This window comes from Myotis nattereri (assembly GCF_964212035.1).
Source record: "Myotis nattereri genome assembly, chromosome: 16".
Classification (NCBI taxonomy): domain Eukaryota; kingdom Metazoa; phylum Chordata; class Mammalia; order Chiroptera; family Vespertilionidae; genus Myotis; species Myotis nattereri.
Window position 1 is genome coordinate 33674803 of NC_138091.1, and position 22305 is coordinate 33697107.

The window sequence follows — 22305 nt, forward strand, 5'->3', positions numbered from 1 at the left end:
AAGTGACTTGTTTCCATTGACAGAAACTAGATCAGCGTCAGAACATGAACTTCACGTCCCCAAGTTTCAATTAAAATGGGCTCAGTCCTTGTGTCCATAAGGCCTGAAACGAGAAGGTAGTCCGGTCATTTTCCTTCTTGTCCAAATGTCATGAGAGTGATGACATAAATAAGAGAAGCTTCTACGGCCTGCTATGCCATGTCACTCAAAGTAGTAGATGATCGGTTCCCAGCTCTACAAACCGTAGGCTGTGAGTGGCAGATTCCTCAAAATGCCTTGCTGAGTGGGTGAGGGCAGATTTGATGGATGTGACAAACTACCCTTCTTGGCCTGGCAGAGGCAGTGACCTATGTGCTTGGGGAACTGGTGATAGACCTGTAAGGGGCTGAGACAATTTGTAGAGTCAGGTGCCACTGGCAGTAACTTTCCAGTTTACTTCTCTTTCCCCACAACTCCTCCTCTCCGTTTCTGTTTAGTATGTTAAACACAAGTTCAGGTGGTAGATAAGGCTGGAAGGACCTCGTAGTGTAAGGGGCACTGATGTAGACTAGCCCATTGCCTCGGACTTGGTGAAAGCTCTCTCTGTACACAGAGAAATCAGAATTTGCAGTTTATGGCTTGTCCTCTGGACAGTAACTGTCTATGGAAGTAAGGCCTGTGCCAATGGCTATGATAGATGGGTTATAGATCATTCAGGAGGTTTGATTTGTGACTTCCTTGTGATAAGCATTTTAAAGCTTCTGATTTAGGGGGGGAAACATCCCAAAATCTCACCCCCTTAGCAAAATCAGGCCCCTATTTCTGCTCCATCTGCCAGGGAATAAGAAAGTATATGATGGGTGTGGCTAGGACTATATGTGAGGCTGGTAGATACATATTTTAATGTATCTTTACAATATGCAATGTGAAGTTGCTGACTATTGGGTACAGTATCAGAGATCCTCCCATGAGCTCATAGCACCAGGGGCCTACACTGTACATTCTGCATGTTCACCATGACTCTGTGACACACATCATAAGAGTCATGGAAGCTCAAGAAGGGAAGGGGAGCTTTAGCTCTCGTATGAGGCAGCATTGTAACTTTCTTTTTTTTTTTTTTAAATATATTTTATTGATTTTTTTACAGAGAGGAAGGGAGAGGGATAGAGAGTTAGAAACATCGATGAGAGAGAAACATCGATCAGCTGCCTCCTGCACACTCCCTACTGGGGATGTGCCCGCAACCAAGGTACATGCCCTTGACTGGAATCGAACCTGGGACCTTTCAGTCCGCAGGCTGACGCTCTATCCACTGTGCCAAACCAGTTAGGGCCAGCATTGTAACTTTCACATAACTTAAGGAGGTGGCATGATTAAAACATGGACTCTAGAGCCAAACTACCAGGTTTAATTCCTGGCTCTACCACCTAGTAGTTGTGTGACCTCGGACAATCTACTTAACCTTTTCGGGTCACAATTGTATTAACTGTAAAATGCTGATAATAATAGTACCATCTACCAGGTTCTTTTGAGGATTAAATGAGTTAATGTAGGTGAATCACTAGCACTGTGGTCTTCCCTGGGATGCATTTATAGGGTCCTTTATCATTGCAACTCATTATCCAGGCCCAGGAAAGAAAATACAAACACAACATTCTCTATACTTTCTGATCCTTTGAAAGCAAACATTCCTTTAAGAGAATGTTAGATGTCAGTCCTCACTGTACCAGTACATTCATGTATTGACTTTCCCAGTAGATGTTATCTAAAGACAATCACCGCACTTTGGAAAGACATTAACATGAGAGGCACCATGTTCAGTCCTGATAGGGTAGTATATGTGTCAGTCATCTGTCTACAAGAGTCCCCAAGGACTTGTTGGTACAATAGCCCATAATCACTCTAAGGATCAGTCCAGCAATTTGCATTTTTAAAAGTCCCTAACTACCTATTTTCACGATGGACAGTCCCTGTACTCCCGAAGCTCCAGATGGGATCACTCTCCTTTTCTAAAGAGGGCATTTGCGCTTCCTTTCTCAGTGAGCCCTGCTGTAGCATTATGAATGAGTTCTCAGAGAGAATTGCAGTGAGAACATCTCCTTAGTTTTCAAGCTCTTCCCTCACTCCCCCCGCAACACACACACACACACACACACACAGACAAAATATGGGCAAATCTGGCCCTGTTGGGGTTTTGTTTGTTTTTCACTTGATATTTCTCAAGTTTGATTGATAGAAAACTGTATCAAGTATGTTTGACTCAATTAGTGACTCATAATCTGTCAGCAGCCTGATACCGAGCTCTCTGGTTTGGGGAAATTGCAGGATGGATTCATCATTTAGAGCTCCATTGTAGAAGTCGCTTCTCCTTCTCTAAGACAACCCCATGTAGGTTTGATGGTTTAGACTTGGAGAACCTGCAGTAAGTATCGGTCCAGATCTTCTAGATGAAGTGAAAGCTCTGAGGCCCTGCTGGGCATTGGATATAGACTCAGTAATGGTCATGTTGGACAACCTTAGATTATTCCCCTCCATTGTAAAGCAACTTTGGGCTTTAATCTATTTGAACCTCAATTTCCTCTGTAAAATCTTTCCTCCTTAAGGTGAAGACCAGAGGACCTATTAATCTTAAATTCTCTTTAATTTCTAGTATTCTGTTATGCTGTGAAGATGGACATTGATTTGTAGGCAGGGAACCATGTTAGGCTGTGACAGGGAGAGGATAGATTGGAGGAGGAGGTGTAAAAAATTTACTGCATGTTAGGATATTATATATTAGTGAGGTTACATGTTAGTGATACATAAAATTATTACATACTAGTGAGGTTAGAAGTAGAGCTTGTAAAGTATAATGGTTTCACATTTTAAAAATACTATTTTTTACCCATATTACAGAAGAATAAATGCCGTGTGTTGGTGGTGGTGTCCATGGTGACAAGTGCCCATAGAGTTATAATTGTTGGGAGTGGAGGATCCTCTAAAAGTCCAGCCCCTGAACTGTTGTTTGTATATCCTCTGTAATACCATTGTCAAATATTCATTTAATTATTTTTGAAAAACTCAACTGAAGGGAAGGTCAGTACTTTTTGAGCCAGACCCTTTGATCTCTATAAAGTTCTTCCCGGTTTTTAGCTAAAGGCTTTTTCTCTATACATGCAGACTAATTCCTCTTAAAACGTAGTGTTCAAAATTAAGGAAACAACTCCCAGTTTTATGGTCTAACCTATGTAGAACTGAATGGAACCCAAATCTTTCTCATGTACTTTTGCTTTCAGAGTCTGGCCTTGTCTCAAGAACAAATGTAGTAAAGATGAAAATGCTATTCAAAGATAGAAAAGAAACTGGATTTATAAATAATGTACTTGCCAGCTAAAATGAAATTTCTAAAAATAAAATAGCAGGTACAAGAGAAACAGCTAAAACTGAACACCACAGTAAAATACTGTGTGGAACCCTAGGGGACTGATGCACAGTGGCATAATCAGGCTTTCCGATCGCCTGCCTACTTGAAAGTCAGGATCCTTATACACCAGTGATTTTCAACCTTTTTCATCTCATGGCACACATAAACTAATTACTAGAATTCTGTGGCCACCAAACACTATATTTTTGGCTGATCTGACACCATAAAAAAGGTTTAATTTTGGTTCATTCACACTGATGGCTATTGTTGTGTTGACTCTCATCTTTTTTAAAATTTGACAATCTAAGGGGAAAGAGGTCAATCTAAGGGGAAATACCTAACTAAATGGTCAGGTATTGCATGATTTAGAAATTCGTGTAGCACACTGGTTGAAAATTACTGTGATACACAATTGGAGGATAGGTATTTTTGAGTGCTGTATATTTAGGTACGTAATACTCATTGGTTCAAGGTTTGGTGGTACTTCTTTCAGGAATCAGTCACATGATGTAGACTGAGGTGCTCTAAAGCTCTAAGGGCACACACAACCTGAAATCTTAGAATGAGCAGTCTCTTGCTCACTTTGTGGACCTCCATAATATCTCTGTCCTACCTCCAGAGTGTCCATTCCAACCTCCAGGATTGTGTTGCTTCCTGAGTATTGGAATGAAGAAGTGCCTCTACTTCACAGGTTTTGTGGCATGTAGGGTCGCTACACTTTTTGTTCCTAATAAAACATTGTCTCTGAACTCAAACTAAGTGCCCTCTTAGGACTATGAACATGTCCCCTTAGGCAGAATGGTTCATCTTCTTCATTTTCCTGTCAGTCATATGATATACCTTCTTATGCTGGATCTTCTTCACCTTCTGTCTTTCTACAAATGTTCATAGCTCTGTCTTTGCAAATTAGTGTTCACTTGAAGCTATTCCTTCTCCCCTTAACTTTCTTTTCCCCCAACCCCAGCCTGAAACCCAAGTAAATTAGCTTCTCACCTCTGCCCCCAGTTAAAAAAAACACACACCCATATTCTTCCAACAGTGTCTGTTCTTGAATTTGCAGTCTGCAGCCATCTCCAATAACCATCAGGCTGTCAGCTTTGCAGCTCCCCACTACCTCCCACCTTTCCACTACCTCCCACCTCCCCCATCACTCACCAGAGGAAAAAGAGAGCCAGAGCAAGAGCTTGAAATATATCATGCAATAGTGTATCATGAATTTGTTGTGAATCACAGCAGTGAAGCAGGTTTATTTATTTCTGAGACCTTAAATCAATACAAAGTAGGTCTCTTAGTTCTGAAGCTGGGATGGAGTGTGAAAAAATGAGCCCATTGTACTCTTAAAACTTTGGGGAAAGGAGATGACAGCTATATAATTCCATTTACCAGGCACTAGGGGCTTTAATGTGAAGGTGACAGGGAGCTCTTTGTGCATTTAGAGCACCATATCTTCTAAATAAAAGATCTGTAGACTTGATAGTGGAGCATAGCTCCGAGTTTAATAATCTCCAAGCATTAGACCGAGCCAATATGTTCCCAAGTCAGAGAGATCCCCCCTAAACACTCATAAATTAGAAGTGCAAGAACTGCACACATTGGTAGATTAGAAATGCAAGGACTCCAGTCTTTTCTAGAAGGAAGACAGACCTGGGCCCTGGCTGTGCACAGACTGCTGTGTGAATGTGATAAAGACTGGAAACGAGACTGTTTAGAAACCTGCCTTCTGGCTGCTCATCTGTATGTTCCCTATGCGTGGATCCAAATCTAGTTATGTTCCCTTTCATTCAGAGTGGCCATCTTCACAGTCTAATCAGCTAAAATGTACACAGTTCGGAGTATTGAATTGTGAAAGGAGAAGCTTAAAGTTTACCATGCCCAGGTTTCAAGTTTTTGTTTTTTTCTGGTTGATTCTTTTCTTTTTAATTAAATCTTTATTGATGAAAGTATTACATATGTCCCCCTTAACCCCCACATTGACCCCTTCTAGCCTGACCCTGCCCCCTGCCCCAGGCCTTTACCACTCTATATGCATACAAGTTCTTTGGTTGATCTCTTCCCAGCCACTCAAACTCCCCCATCTTCCCTCTGAGATTCTGCGATCTGTTCTACGCTTCTGTCTCTGGGTCTATTTTGTTCATCGGTTTACTTTGCTCATTAGATTCTACATGTGAATGAGATCATGTGATACTTGTCTTTCTCTGACTGGCTTATTTCGCTTAGCATAATACTCTCCAGGTGTCTCCATGCTATCTCAAAGGGTAAGAGATCCTTCTTTTTCACTGCTGCATAGTATTCCATGGTATAAATGTATCACAGATTTTTTATCCACTCATCTGCTGATGGGCACTTGGGCTATTTCCAGATCTTAGCTATTGTAAATTGTACTCCTATGAACATAAGGTTGCATACATTCTTTCTAATTGGTGTTTCGGGTTTCTTAGGATATATTCCTAGAAGTGGGATTACTGGGTCAAATGGCAGTTCCATATTTAATTATTTGAGGAAACTCCATACTGGCCCTAGCTGGTTTGGCTCAGTGGATAGAACATCAGCCTGTGGACTGAAGGGTCCCGGGTTCGATTCCGGTCAAGGGCACATGCCTGGGTTGCGGGCTCGATCCCTGGGGGGGCTGGGGGGGGGGTGTGCAGGAGGCAGCCGATCAATGATACTCTCTCATCATTGATGTTTCTATTTCTCTCTCTCCCTTTCCCTTCCTCTCTAAAATCAATAAAAATATATTTTAAAAAATTAAAACAAACAAAAAAACAACTCCATACTGTTTTCCATAATGGCTGCACCAGTCTGCATTCCCACCAACAGCATAGTAGGGTTCCCTTGTCTCCATATCCTTGCCAGCATTTGCCATTTGTTGATGGTAGCCATTCTCACAGGTATGAGGTGATACCTCATTCTGGTTGATCCTTGACTGGTTCCTAATTTTAATAATGCTTCAGTGTCTGGAATTTAAACCCTTTAAAATAGTATGCACATAAGAGAAATTGAAATATTGGTGTTATTAAAGAAAAGAACCCACCCTTATTTGACCAATAGCATAAGATGCAAATATGAGAAGTCAAGAGCATTGGGACATATAATCAAGTTTTAAGTATCTTGTTTTCTATATGACCCATTGATGAAATATGCATTTTCTCAATAGATTAGTCAGGTTTGTGCAGCTCAGAACAACTCTGATACAATTGACTCTTGAACAACATGGGACAGATGTAAAAAGAGAAGGTCCACAAACCCCAAACAAGCAGTGGCTGGCCTGGGTGGGCCCAGTACCTTTTGCTAAGCAGCCACAAACTTGGCACTAGTAGCAGCCAGCCTCAGTTCATAGCATAACCACTCTCCAGGTACCTCTAAGCCCATAACAGGCAGCTATCAAATGAAGATCACTTTATAGATCCTACCAGGTGGCTCTGGGCTTGGCACAAGAAGCAACTGACCTTGGCCTGTACACACCCAAAGGGTGGACTCAGCAGGCACCAGAGCCCCACTAAAACAAATCTTGCTCTGTAGTGTGAACCTCCACACAATAGCTTGTTAATTGTAGTCATGGCCATTCCTCACAACCAGTCAGCCCAAGAGTCAGTCCTACCCACTAACATTTCAACAGAAATCAAGGCTCAACTATAGCAAGAGAGCACACACAATTTACATTAGGGACACCCATAGAGCATCCAACTTGGATGACCAGGGAGACTGTACCAATGGGCTCCATAGGACACCAACTACCTATGGTCACCCTGCTAACATTGGGAGATTTAACAACATTCGTATTGTAGGGGTACTAGAAGGAGATGAGAGAGGAAGTACCGAGTGTCCTAAACAAGATGAACCCAAAGAGGCCCACACCAAGAAACATCATAATTAAAATGCCAAAGGTTAAGGACAGAATCTTAAAAGCGGCAAGCGAAAGGCAATCAGTAACCTACAAGGGAGCTACCATAACTGTCAGCTGATTTCTCAAAAGAAACTTTGCAGGCCAGAAGGGAGTAGCAAAAAATAAACAAAGTGATGAAAAGTAAAGACCTACAACCAAGATTACTCTATCCTGTAAAGCTATCATTTAGAATAGATGGACATATGAAGAGCTTCCCAGACAAGAAAAAGCTAAAGGAGTTCATCACCACCAAACCAATATTATATGAAATGTTGAAGGGTCTTCTTGAAGAAGATCAAAAATATGAACAGTAAAATGCCAATAAATACATATCTGTCAACAATGGAATCTACAAAATGAATAAGCATAACAGAAACAGACTTGTAGATACAGAGAACTTTTTGTTGGCTGCCAGATGGGTGAGGGAGATGGAATCTCAGAGGGAAGAGGAGGCAGGAAAAGGTTAACCAAAGAACTTATATGCATATATGCATAACCCATGGACACAGACAATAGTGCGGTGAAGGCTTGGTGGGGGTGGAGGGAGTTAATGAGGGGGGGAGAGGGACATCTATAATACTTCCAACAATAAAGATAAATTTAAAACACAAAAACAAAACAGTACATAAGAATATGTTTATCATCAGTTATTAGGAAAATGCAAATTAAAATCACAATTAGATACCACTAAAATAAAAATTTTTAATTGACAATACTAAGTATTGATGAGGATGCAGAACAGCTGGAACTCTCATACACATTGGTGGGAATGCAAAATGGTACAGCCATTTTGAAAAAGTTTGGCTTAAAAAAACACACAAAGTTATACACTTACCATACAACCTAGCAGTCCTACTTATAGGTGTTTACCCAAGAGAAATGAAAATCTGTCTTCCTATATAATAAAAGCCTAATATGCTAAGTGTCCAGTTGTCCAGTCATCCGTTCAACCAATCAAAGAGTAATATGCTAATAACATGCTAAGGCCGCTCAACCGGTCGCTGTGACATGCACTGACCACCAGTGGGCAGATGCTCCAACTGGTAGGTTAGCTTGCTGCTGGGGTACGGCCAATCGGGACTGAGCAAGATGGGCCAGACATGCCCTGGAGCCCTCCCATGGTTCCCTCCTCAGCTGGCCAACCTCCTACATCCTTTCCCGGCCCCAGTTGTGCATCAATGGGGTCCCTTGGCCTAGTCTGTACCCTCACAATCCCGGACTCCTCGGAATGTCGGAGAGCTGGTTTCGGCCCAATCCCACAGGCCAGGCCCAGGGACCCCACTGGTGCATGAATTCGTGCACTGGGCCCCTAGTATCCACATAAAAACCCATACATGAATGTCTATAGCAGCTTTATTCATAACTAGAGGCCCAGTACACAAAAATTTGTGCACTCGGGGGGTGTCCCTCAGTCTGGCCTGTGCTCTCTCACAGTCTGGGACTCCTCGGGGGATGTCCACCTGCTGGCTTAGGCCTAAGTTGGCAGTCAGACATCCCTCTGGCAGCCCAGGAGCCCTTGGGGAATGTCCACTTGCCAGCAGGGTGCAGGCCTAAGCTGCAGTCAGACATCCTTAGTGCTGCTGACGAGGCAGGAGTGGCTCCCACCACCACCGCTGTGCTGGCAGCCGTCAGCCTGGCTTGTGGCTGAGCAGAGCTCCCCCTGTGGGAGCGCACTGACCACCAGGGGGCAGCTCCTGCATTGAGCGTCTGCCCCCTGGTGGTCAGTGTGTGTCATAGTGACCAGTCATTCCCAGTTGTTCGGCTGTTAGGGTCAATTTGCATATTACCCTTTTATTATATAGCATAGAGGCCAGGTGCACGGGTGGGGGCCCGCTGGTTTGCCCTGAAGGGTGTCCCGGATCAGGGTGGGGGTCCCACTGGTGTGCCTGGCCAGCCTGGGTGAGGGGCTGAGGGCTGTTTTCAGGCTGGCCACACCCCCTTCAGGGTGGGGCTCCCCATTGGGGTGCCTGGCCAGCCTGGGTGATGAGCTGATGGCTGTTTGCAGGCAGGTTAAGTCCCCCAGCAGGGACCCTCACCTCATGGGGGTGTGGCCAGCCTGGGTGAGGGGATGAGGGCTGTTTTCAGGCTGGCCACACCCCCTTCAGAGTGGGGGTCCCTACTGGGGTTCCTGGCCAGCCTGGGTGAGGGGCTGAGGGCCATTTTCAGGCTGACCACAGCCCCTTCAGGGGGGGGGGGTCCCGCTAGGGTGCCTGGCCAGCCTGGGTGAGGGGCTGATGGCTGTTTTCAGGCTGGCCACACTCCCTCACCCCCACCCCCTCCCTGTGACCCAAGCTCCCAACCTCTCCTTTTTTCTTTTTCTTTTTTTCCCTGAGATTTATCTTCTACAATTGAAACTTTGTAGCCTTGAGCAGAGCCCAGGTCAGCTGGGTTGCCCCTGGCAACCTAGGCTCCCAGCCCCTCCTTGAGTAGAGGTCACTGCCGGCTGGAAGCAGGTATCTGGGATTTATTTATCTTCTATAATGAAACTTTGTAGCCTTGAGCGGAGCCCCGTGCCAGCCAGGGCAGGCGGGAAGCTTGACTTCCTCTATCGCCGGGAGCAACCCAAGCCTCCTCCTCGCTCCAGCTCCATGGCCGTCACCATCTTTGTGACGGAGTGATGGAGTGATGGTTAATTTGCATATTACTCTTTTATTAGATAGGATTGCCAAAAACTGGACACCCAAATGTCCACCAATAGGCAAAGAGATAAACAAGTTATGGTGTTTCCATAAAATTGATACTACTCTGCAGTAAAAAGGAGCTACTGATGCCAACATCAGCATGAATGAATCTCAGATGCGTTTTATTAACTGAAAGAAGCATGCTCAGAGGGCTACATACTGTGTGACTCCATTTTATATAACCTTCTAGAAGAGGCAAAACTGTTACAACGGAAAGCAGATCCATGACTGGTATGTGTGAGGGAAGGAAATTGATTGCAAAGGAGATGAGGGAACTTTTGGGGATGAAAACTTTGATGTGCTGTGGTGGTGGTTCTATGACTGTGTTTTTGTCATAATTCATAGAATTGTACACCTAAAAAAGGATGATTTTCCTGTATGTAAATTGCACCTCAATAAACCAGACTTTTAAAAATTTCCATATTTGGAAGTAACTTATTGTCAGTATGTTCTAGTTTGTAGCTAAATGGGCAGTTGATGGATCCCTGCAATGAGTGATTTCTCTGGCAGTCAGTGTTTGCTCCGGAAGCCTATGCCTTCTCTGGTGTATTTGACAGGCTGTCATGTGGCTCTTTTCTACCACCATTACGTTCAGAATGATTCTCTGTTCCTCACCCAGTTCACCTTCAAATCCGCATCTTCCTTCTGCCATCTAGCTCATCCCTCTGCTCTCTCTATACCTCAGTAAACAGGTCTTCCAGTGTATGTCAGGCCTTTACCTCAGTCTCTTTTTTTGCTGACTATCTTTTCTTACCACAGGTAGCACAGTCCCTTTCCTCTAATTTATCCATCAGCCAGCCTGATCACTTCATAACTTTGTTTTTTACAGAGAGATGTTTGGTCTTGCAGTGGATGGTCTTGAATCCATCTCAAGTCAGAGGCTTTCCCATCCTGTGCCAGCACTGTGTCACAGTGCCCCTTGTCTATCCCCAAACCTAGCCTATCACTGCCAACCAGCACTCGAGTTTGCCAGTGGCAATAAAGGAGAGGAGGAGAAATTATAACCCTGAGTCTGTGTATTAAGAGACTGTATCTTGAAACTCTCCAAATATTCTGGGTCACATAGGCGCTGGTCCTGTCTCCCTAGAGATTTAATTCCATTCACCCTTGGATATATTCCTGGAGAAACATTTACACAGTAATATGTGCTGCACCACTTAAAATTGTTAATTGGAGATTGAATTACTTGTCAGCTTTTAAAAATGTAGTTCTCTCAGGTCAGGGAGGAGGATGTTAGCAGCAGGAGTAGATGAGCTATTGCCGTTTTTTCTTCCCTGTCCTCTTGTCTCTCCCCCTCCCTTTTCCTCTCTCTCTCATCCTTCCTCCTTTCTTTTGTCCCTGTTTTACCACTTTCTCCCTGATCCCGTGTGTGCTTTCTCATATCTATCTCTCTTTCTGCCTTAGCCAAACCTTTATGAATAATCTGGCAGATCCCAGAATGACGTTAATATCAGGAATCATGGATGAAGTCCAGTGATGATGATTGCTCAGGAAATTTACAAAACCCCTTCTCAAGTCCTCTTGAGAATGGAAATATCGTAATGAGAAGGACTGCAGCAAGGACCCAGCTTGCATAGCTTAATTCTCAGATGCAGGAAGAATTTGTACTCCCTGCTTCTTTAAATAGAAGATTGCCCTGACCCACCTAGGGGGAAAGATTGGAGAAAGGGGGAAAGCAGTGGTAGATTTCATTTTTTATTGCATCGATATGCATCATTATTTTTCACATCTTGAGCACACGATTGCAAATATTTGCCTATAAGTCTGAGGGTCCCCAGCATAATGTGTATATCAGGACAAAAGCAATGTTTTAAAAAAACTGAACAAAGTTGCATCTGTGAAACTTGGAAATCTCAATGTCTGTCCTGACAAATATCCTGACAAGTAAATACTACACTCATTCAGTATTACATAGTGATTTCATTTGCACAAAACTTCACAGTGCTCTGCCACTTCAGTCAGGAGGCAGGCACCGGGGAAAGGAAGAACGTGTTTATCTCGATCTCCAAAAAGGGATTTAAGGGAGAGAGCAGGCGGTATGTTAGACTGTTTCCGTTGCCTGTCAGCTATGGTAAACCCGAGCTGTTTGCAGTGTCTCTAGATAAGCAGCAAGAGCTGCGGAGGCCTAGCATGCATGTATGACTGCATTCATATGCACTTCCTGTGTATCTCAGAATTTCTAAAGGCTACATAGCATCTTTGGTGGGGCCTTTAACAATTGTGCCTCTGCTAATCACTGGCTTTTATGCAGTGCCCTTAATTCTCATGTCTGCCAGCCCCAATTAATGAATGCTGGGTGAGGCTTAAGTTTATATTGAGGGGGGATGAAGACCCTCTTTCCCCTCAGACTCAGCTTTTATTCAGTTGTGCTGGTGTGGGCTCTCTTCAGATGGTGCCTGTTTTTAATATTACATGGTACTGCTTCTCCACTTTAGACCTGGGGAGCAGCAAGGTGTGGCCTCAGGAGAGTCACCTCTGTCTGAATAGCTCCTGTGCTTAAGTGGTTATTGATGCTTGTTGGGCAGATAAATTAAAAGTTTGTGTCATGCAGTAGAAAAATGTGAGAGAAATAATTTGGGGAATGAAACACAGCAGCAGCTTATATACAAATGCATATGTCAAAGTTGGAAAAAACTGATGAATGAAATGCATCTTCTTCATGAAAATATTATGGTGATGAGAGTTGTTTACCTCATATTTTTCTCTAGAAGGTTGGTAGGGCAACATATGGAGGAATAAAATAGTGGTTCTGTCTATGTGGGCTCCTTCCTTTGTCTCCCTCGATGCGAATCGGGGTTTGTGTTACTGTTCCAGTATGATCGTTTCTGAGTTAGGCAGAATGGGTTTTATCCTAGCCCAGATTCTGCTTCTTTGGTTGGAGCTTTTGTTCTGAAGTATCCTAAAATCATTAAAACCACTTGAGTCAGCAATGACCCCTATAAATCAGGAGCTATTGTGTGCGCCCTCCTTCTACTGGTGCGTGCTCCAAACATACGGTCATTGAAGATGAACTGGAGGGTACAGCGCTCTCTTCACCGACTGTTAAGTAGCTATGATTGCTAGCGTTCGCTTGTGGCTAGTGAAGCAGGTTTCACTTCTGTGTCCTTCCCCTCCCCACCCCCGACCTCCTAAGATAAGGCTGGTCAGAGAGAGCCGTTCGGATACACTGTTTATCTACCCTGTTCTTTTTCTCTTTAATTCCAAAATTAAATGAATCTTCTCACATGAAAAACATTTGTTTAGCCCAGAAATAATGTTCTTGGTTGTGGTTGGCTCCAGTTAGTTTTCTTTCTGAATCCAGAGGAGAGGAAGTGTAGAAGTACTGCTGCCTTTTCAGAACAAAGCATCAGAACCTGAGTAAAGGGAAGACATGTGAAGTTATTAAATTCTCGTTCCTTCCCAGTTTGTCTCCATTAGTTTGTAAGAATATGGGACAGAATGGGCAAGTGACAGAGCCTCTGGGAGTAGCCCTGTTACGGATGCTCTATTTCTTTGAAAGGCGGGGCCAGGACGTCTGAGGAAGGTGTGTTTGATCGGCTGTGCTGCTCTTGGTGTGCTCTGGTCTCTTCGCGGGTTCTTCGTAGGTCCATTACTAATTTTGGAGAAATTCTAAGTTGCTAGAGATTATCAAGCACTAGAGGCAGTGTTTCATAGGAAAGAAAATAGTGACTCTCCGTAGAAAATGGTCCAGCTCTCTCTCTCAGGCAGCAAGTTCTTGGCTCCTAACAGAGATGGTGAATGTCAGGTATTCACAGTCAGCACAGTGTCTCCTTTTTACCCCCTCCCCCCCCCCCCCCCGTTTTCAGCTTTATTTTAATAATTAAAAATACTGCTGATCACACCGAATGACTTCTGGCAGAGAGGCGGTCTGTCCCAGAAGGACCAGTTGTGGGCCATCAGGTTTATGACGTCCATAAAACCGGAGCCAGATCGGAGCATGGCCTCCCCGAGTGACAGGGTTTCTGCGTCCATCAGTGTCTCCCCCATCCATTCCCTGCTTTGGATATTTGCTTTGGTTTGGGTTTTTTTGTCCTGTTTTATTTCCTGATACATGTGTACATATGTGTACACATTTAAAGATATAAATGAAACAGGTATGTGATGCCCTCTGCCTGTTAGAAAGACTAAAGCCATAAAAATAACAAACGGCGTGTATTTGCTAGAATGTCAAAGTTATGAGTTTATTTTGTAATGATGTGCTCCTGCCTTCATGAGGTAAACTGGCCGTGGCGGAGGTGTTATTAGTAATATGGACTCAGTGGAGCAGAAAGCCGAGTGACCGAGAGATCAGTGTATCAGTCAGAGAGAGGGCAAATGGAAAGAGACAGCAGGAGAATGAGAAAAGAGCCGCCGGCCTGGGCTGAGATTAAAGACAGGCTGAGAGGAGGATGGAGCCCAGTGGTCAGATACGGCCTCCGCTGTTCCCCGGGCTCCTTCAAAGGAGCTGCCGGCATGTTGCTCAGCTCAGGGCTGCCTGCAAAGGCTTGTTCTCAGCACTTCCTTATCAAGGGAAGCAGCGATCTGAGAGCAATTTTGCTTTCCATATGCTTTTCAGGCGAGTTTCTTCCGCCCGTCCTTGCTGAAGTTAAATGGAACTGAGGCCAGCAGGGTCACACTGAGGTGATTACTTGGTCACCAACTTCCTCAGCCTTTGGGGGATCTTAATGTAGGGGCTGACCCAGCAGGCGGGGGAACCTCTTGGAGCTCCTAACCAGAAGGGGCACAATGGGCATATACAGAACCTACTGGTCTTTCATTTATTAGGTTCTCCCCAGAGGCTGGAAATGAATAAAAGTTAGTAAGGAAGAAATGTGTGTTGTGGTTATTTTCTAAAGGAGGAGGGGAGAGGGAAAGAAGAAGTAAAATACAGTAAGCGCTCTACAACTGTTTAGAGCTCTCCAGGGCTACCCTAGATGACTGGCAATTACTAACACTCAGCAGTTGCGATAGCCAGTGATCAGGCTTCCATCCGCTGGGTCAGAAAAGCTCCCTCCCTGAAAGGAATTACTAACCGATCTTCAAGAGAAAAAGAAACCCTACAATTTCCAAGTTCAAGAATATTTTTTCTTCTTTAACGGAAACTTTGTGGTTTCCAGTTGCAGGTGCCTGCCTTCCACCTCACAAGGGTTAAACTCTAGGGATACCCCTGGGATTGAGACTCCGACTTCCCAGGAACCTTGGGAGGGAAGGACAGAGGGAGGGAGGCGGGCTTGAGTATAAATCACTGCCCTGCACCCAGCACACAAAGGACTATAGACTCGAGGGTTCATGTCTGTATCATGAGTTGCTTCAGGATTTTGCCAGCCCTAGGGCTTATGTATCGAGACCAGCTTTAAAAATCAAATACAAGGGAAAAAGTAATCCTTTAAAAAAGGGAATCTAAACCTCACAGCACTTTTTTAACTGAGACTTGTGACTGAAGGTTGTCAGAAGACGGGCACATTACCTGTTTTGTGTACATGCACAGTAACTTCTCCAGCCTGCAGATGCTGCGGTAGCTGCTGTCTTGGGCCCCAGGCTCGCCCACCGCTGTGGTTTCAGCTCAGTGTGAAGGATGCTGTGCGTATCTTTGGCAGTTAGGAGAAAGAGAGGGAGAGGCTTGCTCATTTTTAAATTGCAATAGTATATGTGATTGCTTAAAATCCTTTTTTGTTTTCTAAGTTTTCTTTTTAGGACAAAGGTCCAGATAGTCCCTTCAAACAAACCACAGAAGCTGGAATCTCTGTCTTGGGGAGAAAAGAACCCTTTTTAGTGAGAATAACAAAATAGACTTGGCCTTTATTTCTGTCAAGACCAATGTCTCTTGCTCGTTTCTCCAGGTTCTCGGGCGGGAAGTATATACCTCCAATAACCAGCTCGGTGGCATCCAGATCATGCACAACAATGGGGTGACCCACAGCACTGTTTGTGATGACTTTGAGGGGGTCTTCACTATCCTGCACTGGCTATCATACATGCCTAAGGTGAGCCTGCAGAACCCGGCCTTTCCACCACAGCTGCTGCCTCTGCACTGGAGAACTCCTCATAGTGCAGGAATCCTTTATGAAATGTTCCTCGGAAAGCTGTTGACTTCTTTTTTTCTTAGAGCCATCTTTTGCCTTCTACCTTTAAAATGCCTTTGGGCTCTGGCCAGTGTTGCCAAGTGGTTGGAGCGTCAGCCCGTGCACCAAAGGGTCATGGGTTCAATACCCGGTCAAGGGCATGTACCTGGGTTGCAGGTTTAATGCCCAGCCCCGTTGGGATGGGCGTGGGAGGCAACCAATTGATGTGACTCTCTCACATTCATGTTTCTATCTGTCTATCTATCAATCTATCTGTATCCCACCCCTCCCTTTCATTCACTCTAAAAGGTCAATGGAAAAAATATCCTCCAATGAGGATTAAACAACAACAACAAAATCTTCAGATTTCATTGGTTAGGCCCCTTTTTGATGTTTTCTAGCCACAGGAGTCTCCATGGCCTCCCTGGGCTCAGATCTCAGCATATTAAGGCTTTCTCCTTACTGTGGGTTTTCTCCTTTGTAATACCCAGCCGTCCCTCTGGAAAGCTTCCCAGAAAGCCTGGGCACACTGCAATCAGTCAGAAGGCACCACTTGGGGCCAGAGTCCTACATGGAACTTGAGACCTGCTCCTGTTCCTCAGGGCCTGGCATGCCATTGGAATGCTTCTAGCTGCTGATTGGGGCTCATGGGGGTAACTCCGCATGAGGGCCCTGTTGTCTTTGTAATGACTGTTGCCGCGCTGGATTGACGTTTACTGACTGCTGTGCTCTTTCCCTCCCAATCTCCTTTCAGAGCGTGAACAGTTCTGTTCCTATCCTGAACTCCAAGGATCCTATAGATAGAATTATCGAGTTTGTCCCCACAAAGGCCCCATATGATCCTCGATGGATGCTGGCAGGCCGTCCTCACCCAAGTATGTATATGTTTAAGGATTCTGTGGTCCCTGGCCCTGCAGCTTTCAGGGTTTTTCTTCCCAACCACAGACCAATCTCTGCACAATAGCACGTGACAAAGAAAACAGCTACTAAGTACCTGGAAGTAAGAAAAATCTGAAGAAAAAGGTGGAAAATTCTTTAAGAACAAATGAAAAATGAGATGAGATTTGCAAATCAGCCATTGAGTCATAAGCATTGCTTCTGTTTCTTCTGCTATTAAAGCACTTACTATTTAATGGGCTCAAGGACTTTAAAGCAGTTAAATTAAGTCATAAAGTCATAGAACTATAGGACCAGAATCTTCGGGCATTTAGTTTCTATAAATAGGTTAATTGGGTCGGTGCTAGAAAGGTCTTTGGGACCCCTCCTTGTCAAGTGTGACTACACCTTTCTCAGCGAGCTACCGCTGAGCCCCCCTGCATGCACCCTTCGTTTCTTACGATAGTGGTAATAGTGTTGGCACTTGCTTTAGTTATTAATATAAGATCATCTACTCATGAAGAGATTGCCCAGAACTTTTAATTTTACCAATATATAGAGCAAGAACAAGCTCTTCGTCCATGTTTCTCTAATACAGGCTTCTGTCTTGGGGCTGATTTTATCTTAACTTTCCAAACAGAAACAAACAAACAAAGGTAACTCCATGCAAGGCAAATGTGTGTTTTTGTTTGTCAGTCCATTTGGTTGTTTCACAAACCATACTCATTAGGAAGTTCTTCTGTGAAGCCCAAGTCCCCCTGCTCCACTTAGAATCTATTGTTTCAAATTGTTTAAGAAAGTGTTTGTTCTTTTTTGTATGTTTATTGCAACTATTGCAAAGAAAGGCTATATCTTATAGGGATAATGAAATTTGAATCAATTATGATTTTTGTTGAAAGAGAAAGAGGTCTTCATAAGGAAGACTTAATCAACCTTTGTGGGCACCCACTCTAAGCCAGGTGGGATGATAAAGCATTTTATATACATTATCTTATTTGGGCTTGCTGCCTCTTACAGCTACAAAGAGATCATCGTTTTAGGAGCTCAGAGAAGTTAAATGGTTTGCACAGGGTCACACAGCTATTACTTAGGAGCTGGGGCTAAATCTGAAGCCTAATTATAGATAGTGTAGAAAAATCACCAAAGGAAGGTTGATTTTAATTTAAAATTTTACCTGTTGTCTTCAGTACCTTTTCTTATTAATCTTAATGAGACTAAATAGTTTTTCTTACGTAGCCAGAAAAATCACCATTGTAATTTCTCTACCTCTCATTTTTTATACCATTTTTATATTAAGTACTATGAACCTGAGATAAAATCCAGGACTTTTGTGAGAAAATTCAGAACAAGATTCAGTGACTGTTCCCCTAGGAATCATGGGGAGCCATGGGAGCTAGCTTCTAAGTTCTACGTTTGAACTGAACATGGCCAGCTCTCTGAGGGCAGTAAAGCAACCCTCTCCTGCCCCCCCGTAATAGCCATAGCCCCCAGTTGATAAATAAGGCAGGAAGGTTTTTAAAGAAGAAAACATTTCCATTTTGAAATGAATTTTATAATTCTAAATTATTGTTATTGAAGTACGAATCATAAAATGACCCAAGTAGATGAAGTTGAAATTACAATATCCTGATGCATTCAGAAACGTGGTTTAGAACCATCATCAAAAAATGTGCTCTCTTTCATGGGGTGAACAGGTATGAGGCATGTATGGGGGAAGGTGGGGCATTATCTTGGCCATTATTAATGAGATCTACAGAGTAAAATGGAATTTGTGATAGACTTAAGTTTTCTGGGTTTGGGATAATATTTTTTCATGGACTCCCTAGTCATTCATCCTGCTGTCTGTGTGCAGCTAACACTCGCTCCCAAATCGAGTGACTTCGGATTTTAATTTAGTGGAAACGTTAAGGAAAGCAGATGATTCCCTGTGATAAGTTAAAGCAGATATCTTCTAGGTGAAAAGTTAAAGTCATTTATTAGAGGAGATAGTGCTGTGATATTCTTCAAACTGACGCCCAACACGAGACCAGAATCTAAACGATCGGCTTTGGGCTCAGATAGAGAGATAATTTTGAAATGGATGATCACATTTTACACTGGGGCCATAGAGGCAAGGAATGTAGAACACAATAATTACAAGTTTAGTCTTGATAAAACACTCTCCATCCTGTTTAAGTCAGCAGAGGTTAGCTTGCTCGGATCTCCACTTTTAATTGGTTTTGGACTTGGGCTTTTAAGGGGCGGAGGGCCATGTTCAAATTAGAAGAATCACTGAGAAGCCATGAGCTGAGAGGGCATGCTAGGAGACGGTTATTTGCAGAAGCTTTTATGGGGCCCTGGTCAAACACAGATACCTGTTGGACAAAAGGGTTTGTTGTTTTTTTCCTTAAATTAAGGTGTTGAAAGTTAAATGTGCTGCCAGTAAAGCAAATTCTATGTGCAAGGGAGGTTAATGACAGTAAGTATATGCATCTTAACCATTAAATTTTTCCTATCTGTCTATATGTAGGCATGGCCCTTTCTTGTGGAGAGATTATACTTGGTCAGCTATAAATAAAGAGGAAGTATATTTTGTTGCTTTTGTAGCAGAAAAGTTGAGTCCCTTTTCTTTTCCCCAAATTTGGGTCCTCATCTGAATATTAATACTTACCATTTGGTGGTCTTCAGCTTTCCATTAAAAGAAAATCAGTGAAATCAAACAAAATTGTAAGCTAAGCTTTAAAATAGAAGTAGATGTTTTGAAAACATCTTTAACAACTTGGCTGCCTTTTGACAAATGTTTGTGATGTTTTGAAAAAGCCAAGTTATTTATTTAAAAGCAATGCAAACTCTCTCTGCTAGCTGAACCCCATCGTTTAACAATAAATGATGCTTTTGCTGATAAATGAATCTATGCAGTCTAGCAAATGAACTAGGAGATGATGTCTGAAGGCAGATGAATATTTAGCTGCCTAATGCTTCCATCTATTATAATATGGTTAAAAACAAAACAAACTCCCCAAAGTACTCCCCCAAATCCAATGTTAAATTTTCGAATTCCAGTGCATTTTTAGTGAATTGATTTGTTCTCTTTCTTTTCCTCTGTAGCCCAGAAAGGTCAGTGGTTGAGTGGATTTTTTGACTATGGGTCTTTCTCGGAAATCATGCAGCCTTGGGCCCAGACCGTGGTGGTTGGCAGAGCCAGGTAAGAGCTCTTTTGTTCTGGAAGCTCCTTTTCCTCCCAAATGAAAATAAGAAAGGAAAGGGCCAGGACTATACAGGTTCTTACCAACAATGCTCTCTTTGTCTAAACTTTCTAAGAATATTGGATCATGGTCATTCCAGAGGCAGCATGACTGGAAGACCAGTTCCCAGCAGTCATTCAGTGCGTGTCTCCAGTGATGCGTTTAATCTAAAGTCTAGTTTTGACAGTTTCCTCGTTATAATGCTGAGAGAAACACTGTTTGGGGGCTGTAAATAGCTACAGCCCGCCATGACCGCCCCCCTTCCCAAAGACCATTTTCTTTCAGAAGTAGGTGACAACTAACTCAGTCTCACCTACTTCTCTATGTAACTTGAAAGAAGTTCCTTCATGTCATCGAGCTTATTTAAGTAACAAGTTAGTGGCACTATATTGGTTTATCGTCAGATTTGAATTACCCCAAAAAAGAGTTTACCTGAAGCAGGAGTGAGTAAAATAAGCTGGGATACCTGTATTTTTCAAATGGGAAATTAAAGTTTCTGTTAGATTGTAATACCCACTCTAAGAAGTGCTTCACTCAACAGCAAGCTCCACACGAAATAATCCGTAGCGCTCCCATTACGAGCGCCTGCCACGGCCGATCTTACTCTCATCCTGCACTGCAGAGACCTGCTGCCCTCGGGACCCACATCTGGAGCTCACCTGCCTCTTGGGGACAATCAGTTTCTCTTATCTCAGTGAAAAGTGGCACCTGCCCAAGATTCTCAGACATGCCACAGCGGGTTGAGATTTAGATTCTAGCCTTGAAAATAATTCTAGGCTTTGTGGTTCTCTCAGTACAGCAGGTCAGTATGGCTTGTGCTGCCAGTGACAAGGAGCCATCAGATGGCAAATCCCACAGACAGGATCTTCCCCTGTGGCAAGAATAAGAGGCAGGCCAGGAGTTAGCCCCAACAAGCCCACAGGGACTGGCTCCCGTTTTCCTCTCACCGCGTCTCGGGTCTTCCACCTAACCCCAGGCTTCTGGGTCCCAGTGAGAATTCTTTGTGCCTGGAAAAATTCCCACTGGGGAGGTGGGGGGTGCACTAGAGGAGAGAGCCCTTCTACCCAGGACCTATCAGTTTGCTATAGAGAGTCCCTCCCACCACATTCAGACCAACTTTTCTGAAAATTTTCCTCTTACCTATTCTGCTTCAGTTTTCTTGTCTGTAAAAAACCTGACAGATTTTTAACCCTCCAAAAGCCAAACCTTTGTTAAGATCTTTAATATTCTCCCACGGGAAACAAGAGAATAATGTTTTACCCTTATGATTGGAAGAATAGGGATTATCTGTGAGCAAGATCCGTCAAGTGTGGCTTTGGCTAGCTCTGCCATTGTTTATTGTGACACTCACTCTGACTTCTTTCTTTCCATCTGATGAGTTCTGGGCTTCTTGCTCCAAACACATACACATGCTCACAAGTATATAAAACACAAATGGAGCTAGCTTCTTTCAAAAGCAATGGCATTTCGAGAAATAAATATAAATGTATTCTTCTGGGATTGTTACTGTAAGTGCTGCCAAAACTCATCTTGGGTATGTATGTTTGGAATATGTGTGCTATTGGCTGTAAATTGTCTTTTATTATTCCATGGCACCTTGTCCAGGGACACACTATAAAACAAGATGTAGCATCTTCATGTGCTAGCCTGATAAAATTTATATGAAGTATAATAGAAAACAGAAGTTGTTCTGAGCTGTTTTCAAGTTCAATAAATAACTGTAATACTCGGATAAAGATGTTCTTTATTAGGTCACATGGGCCCTAATATATAAGTTATAAGTTACCGATTTAGGGTGGCTTTTGCAATTACAAGTTTCCAGTTGGATTGTTAATCATTGTGAACAGAAATATTTCTAAACTCTCCTGTGTACCTCCTGCTCATTGTCTGGTTGTCTAGAGGGCTTTTGATTCTGATTCAGTGCAGGCAAGTGACAAGGGGGTGGGTGGTCCCCACTCAGGCCCCTGTCAGGCCTCTTGTGATGATCAGAATCCATTTCCAGTAGCCAGTGTAACAACCAAAGACCATCCTTCATGGAAAAGTTTGTTATGGAGATGCTATGGGGGGATGAGAGACTATAAGCCATCCCAGTCCCAACCCCAAGGAATGCAGCTGTGAGAGTGAAGATTGAATTACAATTCTGAGTAAGGACTCGCCCTGTACCTTGCAGTTCTCTTTCTCTGTCCCCGCTCCCCCCGCTTCTCGATTTCTACTTTCT

The 22305-nt window shown here is 43.4% G+C and overlaps 1 protein-coding gene across 1 annotated transcript in view; it reads left to right on the forward strand.

Moving 5' to 3' along the window:
- Window positions 1–22305, forward strand: part of ACACA (acetyl-CoA carboxylase alpha) — a 220053-nt gene that overhangs the window by 162250 nt on the left and 35498 nt on the right. Inside the window, 3 exon segments of the mRNA XM_081108776.1 lie at window positions 15766–15909; window positions 16742–16862; window positions 19951–20047. Of these exon segments, the coding sequence (XP_080964902.1) occupies window positions 15766–15909; window positions 16742–16862; window positions 19951–20047 (362 nt within the window).